We start from the raw sequence: 16,751 nt of genomic DNA, 5'->3' as shown, positions 1-16,751 counted from the left end.
AGAAGGAATCTGTTTCCACAGCAACAAACCAGCATCAGTTCAGACGCACCTTCTTAATTGTTATAGGTAAATACAAACAGCTCGTTTTCACTGTCTGTATACTACTTAAATGTACATTGCTTAAATCATTTGTCATTTTAGGGAATGGTGGTAAATTTCAAGCCTATGTTAGACTGCTTAAAAATCTTCCCTTGTGCTTAAAAATGGTCATGTTGTCATATTACTCAAGACACAAAATTTTATAAGAGTGTAGGCAAGAAACATTATTAACGGTGTCATAAATAAGTATTATAACTTTATTAAAATGAAAAGACAATATTCAAAATAATGCAACAATAAAATCCTTTGTCCAATACTGTACACATAAATGCAGAAATCAGTGCATTTTTCTAAAGCATGTTTTAACCTTCATTTAGTTCATACTAAAATATAAGCTTTAAATAGCTCAAATAACATCACTCAGCAGTTTAAACTGTAAACAGCTTGTTTAATATGAAGAACATCGCAGTAAGGTACTTCTGTCACTGAGCACCATCTCCTTTGTGCGGCTCTACACAAGATAAATACAGCGAAGCTTGTGAAAATGGGAACGTGAGCTCTGTGTCTCAGCGAATCCGAGCGGAGCAGCGGACTGTGAGAGTTTCCAAAGCAGGTGCTGAGGTGACCTCTGCTCTTAAGACATACTGGGCTATTGGTCAGAAGTGTTTTACTTAAAAAGCAAACAATCCCCAGGAAATACTGAAGAGGAACCAGCAACACAAGGCCAGCTTGTGTTGTATTCGTTTATTTATACAGTCTAAAAAAGGGGAGGGAAAAAACCCAAGACAAAAAAACAAGAAACAAACAAACAAAAAAACCACGACACACGTCCCCACACAGATCCTCTCAAGCGCATTGCTGTTTCATTATTGCTTCAACTGACATCCTCAGCACTGGCGAAGAGTTTAGTTTGTTTTCCCCCGAGCGCCCTGTGTTCCGGGGGTTGGGGGGGGGTGTAGAATACAGCAGGAATGGTAAGAAAAAATGATTGACTAATTCTGTTACCTTCCCATTTTTCAAGATGTGAGACACGGACAGGTGAGAATACAGTACCAAATATGTGGCCATCCCTCCCCTCAACAGACCAGAAAGCAGGACCTAAAGGATTTAGGTCTTGGGATGACTTGAACGAGGCAGGTTAAGTCACGGAAAGAACGAATGGCCTGCCCTCCATGGAAAAACTGCTTGCAAAAATGAATGAGACAAAACAGAACAGGCCTCAGAGCCAGAAATCCTCAAACTTAGTAAGCAGAAATAGTTGGTTTTTTGTGTTTTTTTTTTTTAGTGATTTTGATCTAAACAATACTGTATTCTGTATTCTCTTCCATTTGCTCAATTTTCAGTCTATCAGGAGCCATCCTCCAGCTTTAGTTTTTATCATTCTAAATATATATTACTCTAAGATAGCAACTACTTGGTTAACTTGCAACTAGGATCTACGATTTTACCACAAGTGTAGGTACGGGTGCGTAACGTGCGCACGTACAGAAATGTCCCCATCCTTCCTTCCCTCATCACATCTTTAAATCACAGACTTGAGCAGACTTTTCTCCGCCGCTAACACGGTCAGGGATGCTCAGCATGGCAGCACCTCACGACCCTCTAAACCCTTCTCTTTAAGACAGACGGTTCGACTCTCTGACCCTGCGACCTGTGCCGTCTTCCTGTGAACCGCCATCAGGCTGGAGAACTGCAGGAGAACCGCTGGCTGCTGCGGCACCTCTGCTGAGCCAGGACCCAGGGTCTAAGGGGAAACCACGTAGGAGAAATGTCTGCGCTTCGCGTGGCCTGCCAGATCCACTCTTGGTTTCGAGTCCAGCTTTTCTGGGGCCGAAAAGACACCGCCGTCGGCAGGGAGGGGCTGGATGGGGGCGCTCGCGTGTGTCTCTTCTGCTTCCCTAAAAAACTTTTCATATTTGTCCAGGTAGGGTGGCCTCTCAGGGAGCAGGTAATAATGCGTTGAGCTCACTTTCTTCCCATTTTCAATGATGGGCAGGATGCAGGGGACCTTACCGGCGGCCCCCTCGCTGTGCTGTCTCTGCAGGGCTTTGCTGCTCACATACTTGGGGTCGGGGGCAAAGCTCTGCGTGGGGGGCATGACCCCGTTGAGGTAAGACGGGAGACTTTTGGGGCTTGGGGTGCGGGAGTTACTCCGGGACAAGGGTTCTCTCGGCGGGACTTTGGGGGGCCTGTCCTCGTCGCTGTAGGTGCTGGAAGTGACTTCGGCCGACCACCTTCTATAGTCCGGCTTGGCCGGCCGGGGAGGGATGGGGACCCGGGGGGGCACCTCGGGCTTGTCGTCGTCGGAGTTGGGAGAAGCCCTGTGCACGTAGCTGGAGATCCTGATAGCCGGCTTGTTAAAGGACCCTGCGGGGCCTGAGTGAGACCTCCTCAGTCTCCGGTGGGCCTGGGACAGAGGGGGGTTGGCACTAGTCCCCCCGGCAGCCTGGTCGTGCGCCTGGCTGAGATCCGCGGCCGAGACGGCCGGGGTGTCGAAATACGCGTAGTTGATCTGTCCGCACCCTCGGAAGCTGCGTCTGCCGGGGCCGTCGGGTCTGAAGTCGGAGAGCGCGCAGTCTTCTAGAAGGAAGTCCGTGTCCGAGCTGGTCAGGAACTCGACCTCGCAGTCCGTCTCGTCCAGGGAGAGGTCCTCGGAGATGGGCAGCGGTGGCAGGGGCCTGGAGCCCCGCTCGCAGGGAGCCACGCCAGGCAAGAGGGGCGGGGGCGTCTTGATGGGGGTGAGCGGGGGCGTGGAGGCACAGACCCCGTTCACTGCCAGCTTCTTCAACCCACACGCCACCCGGTCCTCCTGCTGCCCCCAGCCTTCACTCGGGGGGATGATGAGAGGGGGCAGGCGGGACTTGGCGGAGGGGCCGTGCTCTGGAAAGTGGCTCCCGTTCATCGGAGCCGACCTGGAAGCGTGCCCTGGAAGGAACCCGAGAGGTTACTCAAGACCGACCGCGCTCGCCCTCAGCTGCCCGCGCTCCTGCCACCTTCTGCCGGGTCGCTCCTGGCCAAACACCGCCGCTGGAGCGCCGAGCACACCCAGGCAAGCGCCGCGGGTGTGATGAGGGCCCGGAGGTGGGGAACGCACCCCATCTGGTTCAGAGAACCAACGATCTCTTCTATCTGCCTTGGACGTGCGCGCGGCACATGCCCACACGGCCCAGACAGGTTCTGTGACGTGTGCAGAGTCCACAGAAGGCGAGCAGCGTGTAACTCACGCGAGTGCCAGCCTGCGCCAACCTGGCCCTTTGGGAGGTGGGCCACACCGCACATGCAGGGCGGCCCTGAGACAGGACGAAGCCTCACCCGGCCCCTCGCGATACCGCGAGCCAGAGACGCGCCTGCGATGGGACAAGCAGCCCTTGGCAAAAATCTAAGGAACGCCAGGTTCACGTTAGAAGGACTAACACACACACTCTTCTAAGTTTCTGTCAACACTTATACCGCTTTGTCACTTTCAAACGGGCATTCGAGGCTCGTCAGGAAGAAGAGAGCTCCTGTCCGGGGTTCCTAAAAGTTATTACGTCTCATCGCTGGGATGCCTTTAGAAGCTCACACCTCCACAGGGAGACCCAGCGACTCAGGCTGAGGTGCAAAGGCGGCTAAGAACACGCTTAGCTTCAGAATCTGTCGCCACTAGGGGTCCGGCTCCCGTCGGAAACGGCTCAGGTCGTTCCCTCATTTAGAAAATAACGCTGGAGGCCAAGCTCACGCGAGGGGCTGCCACCACCCTCCTCCCCAAGTGCCAGGGGCGCCTGGGCTTTCAGGACACGTACCTATGGACGTTAGGTGCTCCTGCGCCGTCGAGTTCAGACTGTAGGCCATGGTTATGGGGTCGATGTTCAAAAAGCCGCTGAAAGGAAAGGACGGACACCTTGGTGTCAAACAGGCAGCAGTCGCGTCCCCGCCCTCACTCGGACGTCGCACACTCAGGCTCCAGCGGCCCCACGTCCTGCACTTACTTCTCAAACTCGCCGCGGCCCCCCCAGCAGGCCTTCAGGCTCCCCAGGGCTTGGCCATTGTGCAGAAACCCAGTTTTTAACGGGACTCTGATCTCCTGAGCAGCGACTCCGGCCATGGACATTGTGCCTTATTCTGGGAAGTCTTCAAACTCGTGAAGCCCAGGGAGGGATGTGTGGTCAGCCAGTGGCTTTCATTCCCTAGAGGGGACACAGAGGAGAGAGTAAAGGGAACAATCCCGCAACACGCGGAGCTCGCCACGGTGAGAGAATTTCGGGGGCTGTGGAATAGAGACGTTCCACGACCGACTTCCACTCAGTTCTTCCATTTTTATGTTACCTAGCTCTTACTTTTCACGAGGGTACAGAAATGTAGACATTATAAGTCTTTTTTGGGGGGCGGGGGTATGTACTAATCCAGGATGTGAGATGCTTTCAGCCAATGGGAAACAGACCGTCGCCAGCCGAGGCAGAGCTCCTGCGCGCTGAGAGCTGTACAACACAGCGGCCTCACCCGCCAGAGCACGCACGCCGCCCTTCCAGTGTGTGGCTGTGTTCAGAGTGGAGCTCATCCCACCCCGACCCCCCAGCTACACAAGTAATTTCAGAAATTACTGTGTTCGAATCTGCAGCACTAATATTCTCTAAGACCCAACGCTTTGATGAAGCAGGAGAGTCTACACTCGGCCCCTGATAACCAACCCCACAAGCCCAGCATTCACTTGGATTCTGTATTTCGGGGTGGGCCCCGGGAAGACAAACTCTCCAGTTATTACTTTTACGAGAATAAAGAAATCGTTACATATGAAGATACTCGTTTCCACTCTCCTGTGGAAATCAAGTTCTGCAGGATGACTGTCTTCGGCAGAGGCCTGGATGGCGTCCTCCTCCCTTTTAGAGGCAAACTGAAGACTGCATTCTCCACATTCTCCCCTGTGAAGTGCCTAGTAATTTATGTCTGTCCTGCCTAGCTGCGAGGCATGGATTACAGCTTTCTTAGCCCAGCAGTTCCTCACCTTCAGACCCCTCCGCCCCCTTGTCAGATGTGTCTGGAGTCCCCAGTCCCCATTTTCTGTATTCATTACCGAGGTGTATTGGTTATTAGCATCCAGGTCTGCCCTGTCTTCAGATATGCATGTTTGTTTAGAATAAGGTGAGGATGTCACTTGTCAAGTCTCCGTGTTACATTGACCCCCTGTGCGATGTGTACATACACTTTCTAACGCTTTCTCATCCTCTTGGCAAGTATTTTCGCACAAACCGAGAGCTGGGTGCCGTGCTGAGGACTGTGGGTGACACAAGACGAGTGAGATGGGTGCTGTGCTGGGGGAGGGGCACGCAGGTCAGAGTTTTGTTTCAGGGTCAAATCCGTCACCCCCTACAAGACTGTGAGCTCAGGAAAGAGGCTGCGCCCCAATCATTAATTATCACCACCTGAACAGGTGTTAGCAGGTGCTCAGTAAGTGAACGTTTGTTGAATGGATGTTTGTACAACGCCATCTAACTATTAGTATTGTCAGCATCAACTGAATGTATACAATATGTAAGGCATAGGGTTTATTTTTTGTTTTTTTTAAAGCTAAGGGTCTAAAAAAATACTCTGCAAATGTTTATGATTCATTTTTTTTTCACGTAAAAAGGAATGCAGACAGCAATGTTTCAGTGACAAAGGAGGACGGGGGCCCCATCAGCCCTTCTCAGCTTTTTACTCTCCCGAAGTCAGCTGTTTTCATATACTAGACAGAGATTTCAACAGGTTTAAAATATTATTTCTAATAGTCAAGCATTATCTTTCTTTCATCGGTCTCTAAAGATATGTGATTAAGAAGAGGGGGAAAAAAAAAAAAACCCCATCATTTCAGAAATCTAAGTTATTGGGAGGTTTTTTTTGTTGTTTCTGAGGGTTGGTTTTTAAGATCAGGAACAAAGCAAATGTGTTTTTACTTCCCCTGAATGCAGTTAAGCTCTAAGAAAAATTTAAGATACAATCTTTAGCAAAAAATTGCTAGACACGCCCTCTCTGTCCCTGCCCGGTGGTCTAGAGTGCTGTTTCTGAGCAATCTGCAAGCACTTTCAGGACGACAGGGACAGTCTCTGTGGCGACAGGGACAGTATCTGTGGCGATAGAAAAATGAAAGGCCAGATAGGAAGAAGAATATGGTATCTGACTGGTCTGAAAGCACACGTTTGAAGATCGCCCATCCAGATTACAGGAGAGTGCTGCAGGGGATGGTGGAGGCCCAGCCCTCACCTGTCTGCAGGCCAGCAAGAACTACCAGTAATTACCGTGGGTCGGCCTCCGAATGCCATCTAAATCTTCGCTTTCAACAGGGTGATTGTGTAACCATCGCCTCTGCTGAAATGGCCCCGGAATTCTGGACTTCCATTTCAGTGGTCCCTTAACATTATGTACACGTTCTAGAAAAAGTTATTTTTCGGTCATTGTTTCCATCACCTCCTTGTTAAGCTTTCTTAAGAAAAAAAAAAATTTTTTTTTTTTTTTTTTTAGTATAAAAAGAATTGTGTTCACTGAGGCAGCTCGCTTGTGACCACAATAGTGTCTTTGTGCATTCATCGAAGGTGACCTGCCTCTACATTTCAATGGGGAATTGTGAATGGGCCATGTTATGAAACTGTCCAAACTTCCCACTGGCTCGCACGGGGAGCTCCCAGGGCAGTGTCACCGTGTGCTCGCTTCTTCTGGAAAATAACTCCCAACTGTAGACTCAAAAAGGGGAACCTGCAGGGGGTCTGGAAGCAAACTTCTAAAGTGTGTTCCTCAGGCTGTAAACTCAACCACCTGGAATTCTTTTATGCCTCTCTCAAAACTCTGGAAGTATTCAATATGTATACTCCTCTGTAAAAAAAAAAAAAAAAAAAAAAAGTCAATCAATTTGGTCAACCTCGAGTCAAAAAGAAACACGGCACTCAAGTGAAATTTAACTGATGCTGCCGTGTTTCGAAGTTTGTTCCCTTATAACTGTAAAACTAGCTCTACCTTACGGTTCATTAGGAAAACGGCTGCAAAAAGATACCTACGTGGGAAAACCAGGATCTATAAGTCCAAGATGGCATTGTGTGATGAAATGCAAAAATACGAAAGCTAACGTGAATCCACTCAGCCTGGTATAGACCAGGGTCTCAATAACCTTGGGCATAGTAACTTTTCTAAAATACATGAACTAATTTTTAGCCTTTGTGTCAAAAATGCTGTTAAATACCCATCCCAGGTGTGAACTACTTTTTCCTGTTAACATCACTTTTTTTTTTTTTTTTTAATTCAAGGAAAGGAAAACAAAACAAAACCCCTAAAACCATTTGTTTCTTGAGGCTGTCCCTTTATCTTCTCTCCTTACAACCCAGCCCTGCCTGGAGTTCTGACCCCCCTCTAGGGCTTCAACTCTACATTGACAGCTTCCCGAATCCCGAGTCCAGCCAGGCGCAAGCCTCCACTTTGCATTTCCTATTGTCTGGTGATCACCTTTCCAGTCGGATGGTCCCCTGGCATCTCCAACTTTACTAACCAAACGCCTCCTGTCACCCACTGCACATCCCCTCCGCCTTCCCAAACCAGTTCACAGTCTAAGCAGATCACAGGTCTCCGAAAGGCACCATTTTTAACCTGAGTTACAGCAGATGTACATTCAATCGCCAAGGTCCACAGCTTATTTCTACGCTGTTTCTCAAATCTATCTTCCTTCCGTCCCGATCTGCCTCGGGTCTGAAAGTCCCCCACCCACCCTGCACACCAGACCGCCGTCCCTCACCTCTCACTGCTCCAACATCGTCAAAGTCTTCAGAGGCTTCTCAGTGAAAGCTGCTCGGTCTGGCACTGAAGGCCTTCACAACGAGGACCCCATCTACCTTTCTCAAGCTCTTGCCTCTCCTTTCCCCAAATCGCTGTTAGGAATCAATTTAGGCTTCAGGGCCACCCTCTCCATGAACCCGCTCCCTTGGGAGAAGCCAGAGGAGGATCTCCAGGGCTCGGGTTATTCTGTGCCCCTGGTCCCCTTCTATCAGCCTAACTTTCTGGGACAGCACTTCCACCACCCCAGCAGATCCTGACCTCATACATTTCTGACACATACTTAGGAAGTGGATTTTGAGAAAATATTTATCTCATTTTTTAAAAAGTAATTACATGAAAGAGTCATGTAATTTATAATACAAACACCAGTGAAGAAGGGGAAAAACACAGGTTTGTAAGGGATAAACGTCACATTTGTTGACATTGCCCAATTATAACGGAACAAGTCTAAGACAGGTAGCCAGCAAGGAATTTTCACTAAATTCATTTCCAAAATCCAAAGTGGACAGTTTGAGACTGGGTAAAAAAATGAGAAGCTTAAATGGTTAACAACGTAACTTTCCCAACTGGCATCTGGTACTAAGTGTCTACTTAAAGCAATCAGGGGATGCCTTCTAGAAACACTGAAGTTCACCTTCTCCTCTCTTCTGGATTGTAACGCACCTCCTGTGTTTTTGCTGCTAAATTTAAGGTCATTTTCCTTTAAAAAAAAAAAAAAAAGGGTTACACCCAAAAGCACATTGCACATTCTTTATCCAATAGGTGAAATCACATGCCTTTTGCTTGAGGATAGCCTCTGAGACTGTTCTTTAAAAACCAGGCTACCTTCAGATAATAACCTAGATAGGCTTACCTGGCCACAGATCTCATTAATAAATCTCAGAGGCAATCCACGAGAGGGGGAGGGGCACATTTTTGTCACACAGCTCATCCAGTTCTGCCCAGTGCTTCCTTATTTAAAAGTGTGATGTAATTTCCTTCTTTCAATCTGGTTTAAGAACCTGATTTCTGTTTATTCAGGGTGATAAATGGTCTTCTCAGCTGCATTTAACAATTACCTACCTACCTATTTCCATACCCAGGGAGATATAAGGTAACTATATTCACAGCCAAAATCTGTGAAAAGAAACTGACTTAAGACCATGACAAATACCATGATTTTAGACCCTCCCCAAATAAACCAACTCATCTTTCATTTTGAAGATGCCTAAAATAATCACCTTTGGGAAAATGAAAAAGAAAAGAAAACAAAACCAAACCTCACTATTTTTACTGTGATTAGTGTCTAAAGCACTGGTGGCCAAGCGATCTGCACTGAACGTTCAGTTTAGCTCTTTTACAGGATTTTAATTTCCGTTAATAAAAGAAGAAAACTTACTTATTTGACATTCCCCTAACACATTCAGTGTTTATGATCGCTATAGTGTTGTGTGGCCTGAGCTGATTCACTAAAAGCAGAAGATTCTTCAAAAATCACAGGCCCTAATTCAGGGTTTTTCTCGGATTTCACTTTAATAGGCACGATCTGGGGGAAGGGAGAAGGGGCAGCAAGGTAGGAGAGTGCCCTTCTCCGTGCCCTGCTACGGTGGAAGCATCAACAGCCTCTGCGTTAAATGCCCAGATGATTTAAAAGTGTGTTATATGAAGTTAGTAACACGTAACTAAACTCAGTGGTTTCAGTGAAGATGTGCGTGTGGCCCAGTGCGGTGGGGATGGACGTTTTGTCCTCCTGCAGCCCTGCACCTGGCCCATAATGGCCCATTTGTAGGTGGTAAAAACCAAGGCAACCAGGAAAATGTTTTATCTTCACACTGTCGCAGTCAAAGCTAGGTGACCTAAGTTCTGAAGTAATTCAGAATATTCTCCAGCTAAGTCTTTTAAGAAATGGCAAGCCAACAGAAAACGTATTCCTTCAACTACCACGGTCACCGACAGCCTCTGGATTCCCTCAGTCTCCTACGTGGCTTTGGTGACAGAGCAGAAACGCCCCACAGCAGGAATGGATTCTTTTGTCCTTTGTCCTTTTCCTACAGAGCACTATAGCACCAGCAGAACACAAAGACACACGGGACGGAAAAATATTATTCCTTTTAGACATACACACGGTAGATTTCTAATCGTAAACGATACATGATTTCTATTCAAATTTTAATGGCAGTGAGCACAACAGTCTAATGATAGGAAGTGAGTCTTTAAAACTTCAAATTTAATTAATGAGCGTTTAAGTCACCCAGTGGGTAATTCGAGATTGTTACAGTGAACAGAAACCCAGTAAGGATAATAACTAGTTCACTGGACACTTATCTGACAGGCTTTGTTCCAAGTGCTATCTGTGTATTAACTAATTTAATCCTCTCCACAACCCTGGGAGGTGGGTGCCTATTACCACCCTCCTTTACAGCCGAGGAGCCGGAAGCGCAGAGCTCAGGAACTTGGGGCCCAGACTTGAGCCAGGCTCTTCCCACACGGATCTCCAAGCCCTTAATGAAACCGGGGGAAGGTCTGACCCACTACGATGCTCAAGGTTTCAGGGTGGCTCAGACAGGCTGTCCTGGGGCTTCGCTGCCTGGTAATGGTTTTTTCTTGGGCAACCTTCAGCCTATGAAAGTTCCTATTTTACTTCAACTCCCTCAAATTCTCCTGTACAAGTTATTACTTGCAGGTCTGTCCTATGTATCCTCTGGAAAGGGTGGGTTAAGGTTATCAGTCTGATATTCTGTGACCACTTCAAACAGTTCTTTGAAACCGTCAACCTTCAGTGACACGTAGATGCCCCACCATCATATAACCCGTTACAAGATGGTATTTGATATACGCGGGTCTGTCTCCGCCCGTAAAAAGGGGTCCCTACATATACCCAAGGGGCCTCCTTTTAATCCACTCCCAGCATGGATCCCTGTGGGGCGTGATAATCAGGCTCTATTGTAAAATCCAGAATTTAATGATAGAATGTCTTGTATTTGGAAAGCGGTCCACAGATGACAAAACACTTTCTAACATGTTATCTCACTTGATCCCCAAGGCATCCCTGTAAGAGGAGGCAGGGATTACAGTCGCCATTTTGCAGAGGAGGAAATGAAGTGAGGTTAAGCATCTTCCTGTTGGCAAAGGGCCATCGCGGCTCTTCTGCCCTGTAATCTAGCATTTTCCCCACTACACTTTCACCACCTCTCCTTTCTAGAGCGTCTTCATTTCAGGCGACAGCCACGTTTCTCCTCCTGACATTCTTGGTTACAGATGGAAAAACTGACACAAAGGACAGGACCCAAGCGCTGGTCAGCTGCGCAGAGAAGACTGAACTCAGCTCATGCATTTGGCTCACTGGTTTTTAGAGGGCAGGGCTTCATTATTTCCACAAATAGTTATCGGATGCTTATTCTGGACTAGATACGACGCTAGGTGGTGCTGCCTAAGGTTCAGTCTAGCGAGGAGAGAGGTAAGAGGTAAGCACACAATTCAGACTGTGGTCACTTCCAAGGGAATGAGCAGGGAACAGGAGAGGGCAAGAAGGCAGAAGAACCTATTCACACAGGTGTCTAGGGAAGGCTTCTCTCAGGTGACTTTTAAAATTTGAATCTAAAGGATGAAAAAAAAGGCAGCCATGAGAAGAGTCAGGAGAAGAGCATTCCGCGCAGAGAGGAACAGTATTTTCAAATTCCAATCTGTAACTCATCGAGTTTCATATTCTGGGGGTCTTTAACAAGAGCTTTTGGACAATGTCTTCTCATCCTGACCTTCCTACTGTTTCCTCTGTTAAACTGTAATCTTTTGTTGAATCACGGCACTTTGGAGTTGAAAAGGGCTACGTCATGTAGCCAGAGACCCATATTTTAAAAATATATTCAACAGCCTTTTGGTAATACTGCCCAATTTTATAGTATAAGGAATTGGATTCAAGTATCAACGAGGACTCCAAATCACAGAATCCTTTTTTCTTTTCCGAAATCTGAATCCCACATTAACTTCCCCCTACCTTAAAACGAACTTCTGTATTTAAGCTAGTAATGTATGTTCAGAACCCCAAAACTCACCAGTTTTACCTATCTTTACAAAGCATGTTTATACTGTGCGAATAATGCCAGAATGCCACAACTGGATTTCGTTTATCTAGTGAGTTATCCCGATCAGCTTTTATAATGCATTGCCAAACACCAGCACCAAAGGATGCTACAGAAATCCTGATGATGAGGTACCCACACAAATGCATTTAGCTTAAGAGCAGACTCTCTCTGTGGCGGGAGTCTGTGACATTCCAATTCCTGGAATTATCCCTGGCACCACCTTTCCCCTCCTCTGGTCACCTTTTGAAAGCAACCTCATGGTATGTAGACATTCAGGTCAGTTTCAAGCATGTTAGATTGCACCTGTAATTTAGGTGACTTGATTTTTTTTTTTTTTTAATTTATTTTGGCTGTGCCGGCTCTTAGCTGCGGCACGTGGGATCTTTAGTTGCAGCATGCGGGCTTCTTAGTTGCGGCATGCATGCGGGATCTAGTTCCCTGACCAGGGATCGAACCTGGGCCCCCTGCATTGGGAGTGCGCAGTCTTATCCACTGGACCACCAGGAAAGTCCTAGGTGACTTGCTTTTAAAAGCTACCATTACTATTAGCAGAAAGGAAGTATTGTCTGGTTCATCCTCTGAGGAGCAGCAGTTATTTTCACACAAAAACTCAAGTCTACAGTATAATTAAATCTCACAGAAAGAGCAACTAGAATCGACTGTGAACCGAAAGTAGGAAACCCAGTGCATCACGACAGTGGTTTTCCCTATCTGCCAAAAATATGAATAATTCAGACATTTCATAACGGCCATTAAAAAAAAAACCAACAGATTTGCTTTCCGAACTTTATCAGTGACTGGTCCTATCCTGCTGAGCTTTAAAATGTAAAATATGCTTTCCTGCAATTATTCATCAGTCATCAACTATGTGCAAAGCTGCATAAGACAGAAGTTGTGCAAGGCAGGGTTCCTGCCCTTAAGGAGTTTACAGTCTAATATCTGTTAGGTTATAAATTATTACTCCCAGACCTCTCCCACCTACCAGTAAGTGTCCACAAGAACACACAGCTGAAAAGGAAACCTCTGTATGAAGTGAAGGCAATGACGAACAGTGTCTGAACTCCATGCTAAAACCAATATGTATTTCTCTTCAAATTTGCTAATATCTGGAAAAGAGCTTGATTGATGACATACTGATAACCAATCATAGTCGGCCTGTTAACAAGGAACCGACTTCTTTTATTTTGGTCTTAGCGAAATTTGGTCATTTTCTGAAATGGGTACCAAAATGCCTTTAAGGAAAACTTCACTTACAACTATATAGTTCCAGTAAGGATTAAAAAAAAAAGAAAAAGAAAGAAATGCAGTTAAAAAAAGAAGGCAAAACCAGATATGGCGAACTTATTTAGATGCTTCAGTCTCCTGAACAAACGTATCCCCATTGCATTCTTAACAGATTTATAAAAGCCTGAAACTTCGTAGAACACTTGTTCTCCAGAAGGGGGGGGGAAAAAGGCATTTTAACCTCACCTTTCTTCACCCCCGACAGTTGCCTAGAAACCAGTCCTGCCCTACCTGTGTTGCAGGTGCACCTAAAGTCACCAACACATCTCTTTTAAAGCTACAGTCTCTATTCTGATTGCACTTACGTTTATGACTAACACTCCACTCATATTTTTTTATCAGGTAAGAGACTAGTTTCTTTCGAGCAATGACGAAATCTTAATAAAGACTTCGCAAGCACCAATCCAGTATCAATCCTGGTAAAGGAGTCATCTAATTTGTATAAGACTATGATATACATATAAACACACACGTACACACACAACAAATGTCCAATAAGTGTTCTCGTTTCCAACACAGAATTCTACAGTTCCTTCCCGTTTGAGGCAGCATTTAGGACCTTCACAGCAAAGAATCACGTTCCTGGGAGGAGGAGGAGGAGGAGGAGGAGCAGGGGGAGGAGGAGGGCGCGGGGCTGCTCGGATGAATTAAGAACACCGACTGGGGATGACCGTCGTCGCCGAGACTAGGCAGAGGAACCGCGGGTCAGCACCGGCGCCGATCCCAGCCCCCCGCAGCTCCCAGGACATGGCTTGCGGGCGCGCGGTGTGGACCAGACTAGCGCAGCCCCAGGCGGGAGGAGGAAAGAGCCCGAGGCCGCCGCCAGCCCGCGGACGCAGGACCCCGGCTCGCCGCTCCCGGAGCCGCGTCCCTGGCGCCCCGGGCCGGCCCCTCCCTCCGTCCCGGGAGACTCTGCGCCGGGCGACCCTCTCCGCGCCCCGGGGACCCGCCCCGCGTCTGCAGCCGCCCGGAGCCCTGAGGGGCGCGGCGCCGCACCCCCCGCCCGCAGGCCCCTTACCCCAGCGAAGCCGCGGCTGCCCCACGGCGCCCTCCCGCGCATGTCCGTCCCGGCTGTCTCAGCGCCGCGGGCTCAGGGGCCCGGACACCGCGCAGGCGCCTCGCCGCTCGCCGGCCGCCCGCTCCCACTAGCGTTCCCCACTCGCACTCGGCTGCCGTCGCCGCCTCACTATATAGTGAGTGGGCGGGGCCGTGACGTCGCCGCTCACCGCCCCACCTCCCCCGCGCAGCCAATCCCGGGCGCGAGCCACTTAAAGGGGCGATATCGCGGCGGAGGCGCTCGCGTGGGGTCCGCCAGCGTCGAGCGGCTCCGCGGGGAAGCAGTCTTTGTCTCCCGCGGGCCGTGTTTCTGGGCCGCCGTGGTCTGGGCTCCTCCCCTCTGCCGGATCCTGGTAGCCGCTGCCCAGCTCCGAGAACCCCCTCCCGGGAATCTTCCTCTGAAGTGTGCGGGCCGCCCGGCCTCGGCCGCGGTTCCTGCCCGACCCAAAGGGGGCGCCGCGCCTCGCGCGGGGTTTCCACCGTTTCCAGCCCCAGGGAGGGTTTTGTCTTCCCCTGTCCGCGGGCCGCCGCCGCGTGGGTGGGCCGAGGGCTCCGGGGGGAGGCGAGCGGAGCTTCTGCTGGGCCGGCCTCGGGGCGGGGGCGGGGGTGGGGGGGAGGGGGGGGCGCGTCTGCCGTTTGCAGCCACGCGCTCAGCACGAGGCTCGCGGGCCGCGGCGTGGGAGGGAGAGCGCGGGACAGGGTGGGACAGTGTGGGACATCACGGGCAGCGCAAGACAAGGAAGGACAGAGTGAGTCATCGGAACCTTGAGGGACAGCGTAGGGCAGAGTGGGACCGTGTGAGACAGCTAGGGGCAGCGAGGTCACATTGGTGAGGGCCTTTCCTGGCAGGGTGCCCGGCCACCTCTCCTCTGACCACACGTTTGCCAACGGAGGCCAGGCCCTGGTGGCAGTTGACCCGGATAGGGCCGCCCACGGGCTTCCAGAAGCCCCCACCCCACCCCAACTCGGCGTCCGCTTGAGTTCCCAACCTCGTGTTTACTTAATAGACCCAGGCAGACCTCAACATCTCTTGGCATCAGGGCAGCCACTGATGCCCAAGGACAAAACACCAGCAAGTCGGCAGGAGGAGGTTTCTCGAGGCGCCGGTGATGCAACTTAGGCTTATAGTTTAACCGTAAAATAAATAATACAAATGATAACAAACCAAGAGTAACTAAAGTAAGAAAAAAAGCAAACAGACAGAAACCCTCCAGTTTTAACTAGAACAAATCCCCTGAATGGTACTCTCTATTGAGTAGAGGCCAGAGACCTCCTGCTGACCTCTTTGGTCTCCTCAGAGGCCCTTCTTGCATTTCAGCAGTAATGCCCAGTAGTTAGACATTTAGCACTACCTAATTGGGGTAGTTTAACATATGGAATGAGATTCCGACCTCATTATCAGGTTAACTATTAACTTTACACTCCATGAAGTGATTTGCCTTTTCTCCCCTATTATTTACTTACATTCTTTTAAATTTAATTCAAAGGCTTAATTTTGAATTCAAGGCCTTAGGAACCAAAACTAAAAACAAAACAAAACTCTCTTTTATTTGCAAGATAAACAAATATTTAGCAGAGAGAGCCCTATTCCTCATTCTGATGCGCTCCTTCTGGACTACAGGGCTTCTTGGGTCATTTTCATGCCTCTGCTACTTAACAATTCAGATATTCCATCTTTCTGTTAACTTTTCTTACTTACTGCCATTGGTGTAGTAGTATTTTAGGATGATGAAAATTAGTCACAACTAATTGCTAATTTTCTTACCAAATTAACTAGGTTTTTTATTCACAGACAATCTATCCAGATTTTTTTTCCTCATTTTGGTTTCATTTATGTTCACGGCTTACCCATACGCTATCAGTATAAAAAAAGGATCAGCCTGAGAACTTGCCAGAGAACATCTTTTCAGACCTCACAGTCCAGCATTTACTGAATGGGGACCTAGCCAAGCTCGAGTTTCATCCAAAAGGCACCCTGGTTGCACTATTTCAAGTAACCACAATACAGCTGTAATTTGTGCTTTGGCCTTATTGGCATGCTTTTACATTCTCCTATTCATTAAACAGTGATAATCACCAGAGCAACCATCAAACACACCCCTTCTTTAGAGAAAGAAGATCAACAGGATACTCAGTATAGGGTTGAGAGCTGTATGATGGGCTAATGTTTTGGTAAATTATCAAAAAAAAATCACAAAATCACATGAGTCATTCTGGATGAATATGATTTTTTCTTCTGATCTATTTAAAACTTGCAAAATAAACATCTTAAAAATTTTTTTTATTGAAATATAGTTGATTTATGATGTGTCAATTTCAGGTGGAGAGCGAAGTGATTCAGTTATACATATCTATATGAATATATATATTCTTTTTTTGTTCTCTTCCATTATGGCTTATTACAAGATACTGAGTGTAGTTCCCTGTGCTATACAGTAGGTCCTTGTTGGTTATCTATTTTATATATACTAGTGTGTATATTTTAATCCCAAACTCCTAAATTTCCACCCCACCCCCACCCCCGGCCCCGGAAAATAA

The 16,751-nt window shown here is 48.0% G+C and overlaps 1 protein-coding gene across 1 annotated transcript; it reads right to left on the bottom strand.

Moving 5' to 3' along the window:
* Nucleotides 1-263: 263 nt before the first annotated feature.
* On the bottom strand, nt 264-14,342 carry ERRFI1 (ERBB receptor feedback inhibitor 1). The gene is made up of 4 exons (XM_061185032.1): nt 14,176-14,342; nt 4,008-4,205; nt 3,822-3,898; nt 264-2,964 (listed from the first exon to the last, which is right to left on the bottom strand). The coding sequence occupies exons 2-4, from the start codon at nt 4,127-4,129 to the stop codon at nt 1,784-1,786; spliced, it is 1,380 nt and encodes a 459-aa protein (XP_061041015.1). The 5' UTR covers nt 4,130-4,205; nt 14,176-14,342; the 3' UTR covers nt 264-1,783.
* Nucleotides 14,343-16,751: the final 2,409 nt, after the last annotated feature.

The sequence above is a fragment of the Eubalaena glacialis genome, chromosome 3 (assembly GCF_028564815.1).
Source record: "Eubalaena glacialis isolate mEubGla1 chromosome 3, mEubGla1.1.hap2.+ XY, whole genome shotgun sequence".
In the NCBI taxonomy this organism is placed as follows: domain Eukaryota; kingdom Metazoa; phylum Chordata; class Mammalia; order Artiodactyla; family Balaenidae; genus Eubalaena; species Eubalaena glacialis.
This window is presented reverse-complemented; position numbering and strand designations above follow the sequence as displayed.

Coding starts and splice junctions, on each gene's coding strand:
- ERRFI1 (XM_061185032.1), bottom strand. CDS start 4,129: ATGTCCATGGCCGGAGTCGCTGCTCAGGAGATCAGAGTCCCGTTAAAA. Junction 3,899..4,007: donor GGCCGCGGCGAGTTTGAGAA/GTAAGTGCAGGA, acceptor CTTTCCTTTCAG/CGGCTTTTTGAACATCGACC. Junction 2,965..3,821: donor GGAGCACCTAACGTCCATAG/GTACGTGTCCTG, acceptor GGTTCCTTCCAG/GGCACGCTTCCAGGTCGGCT.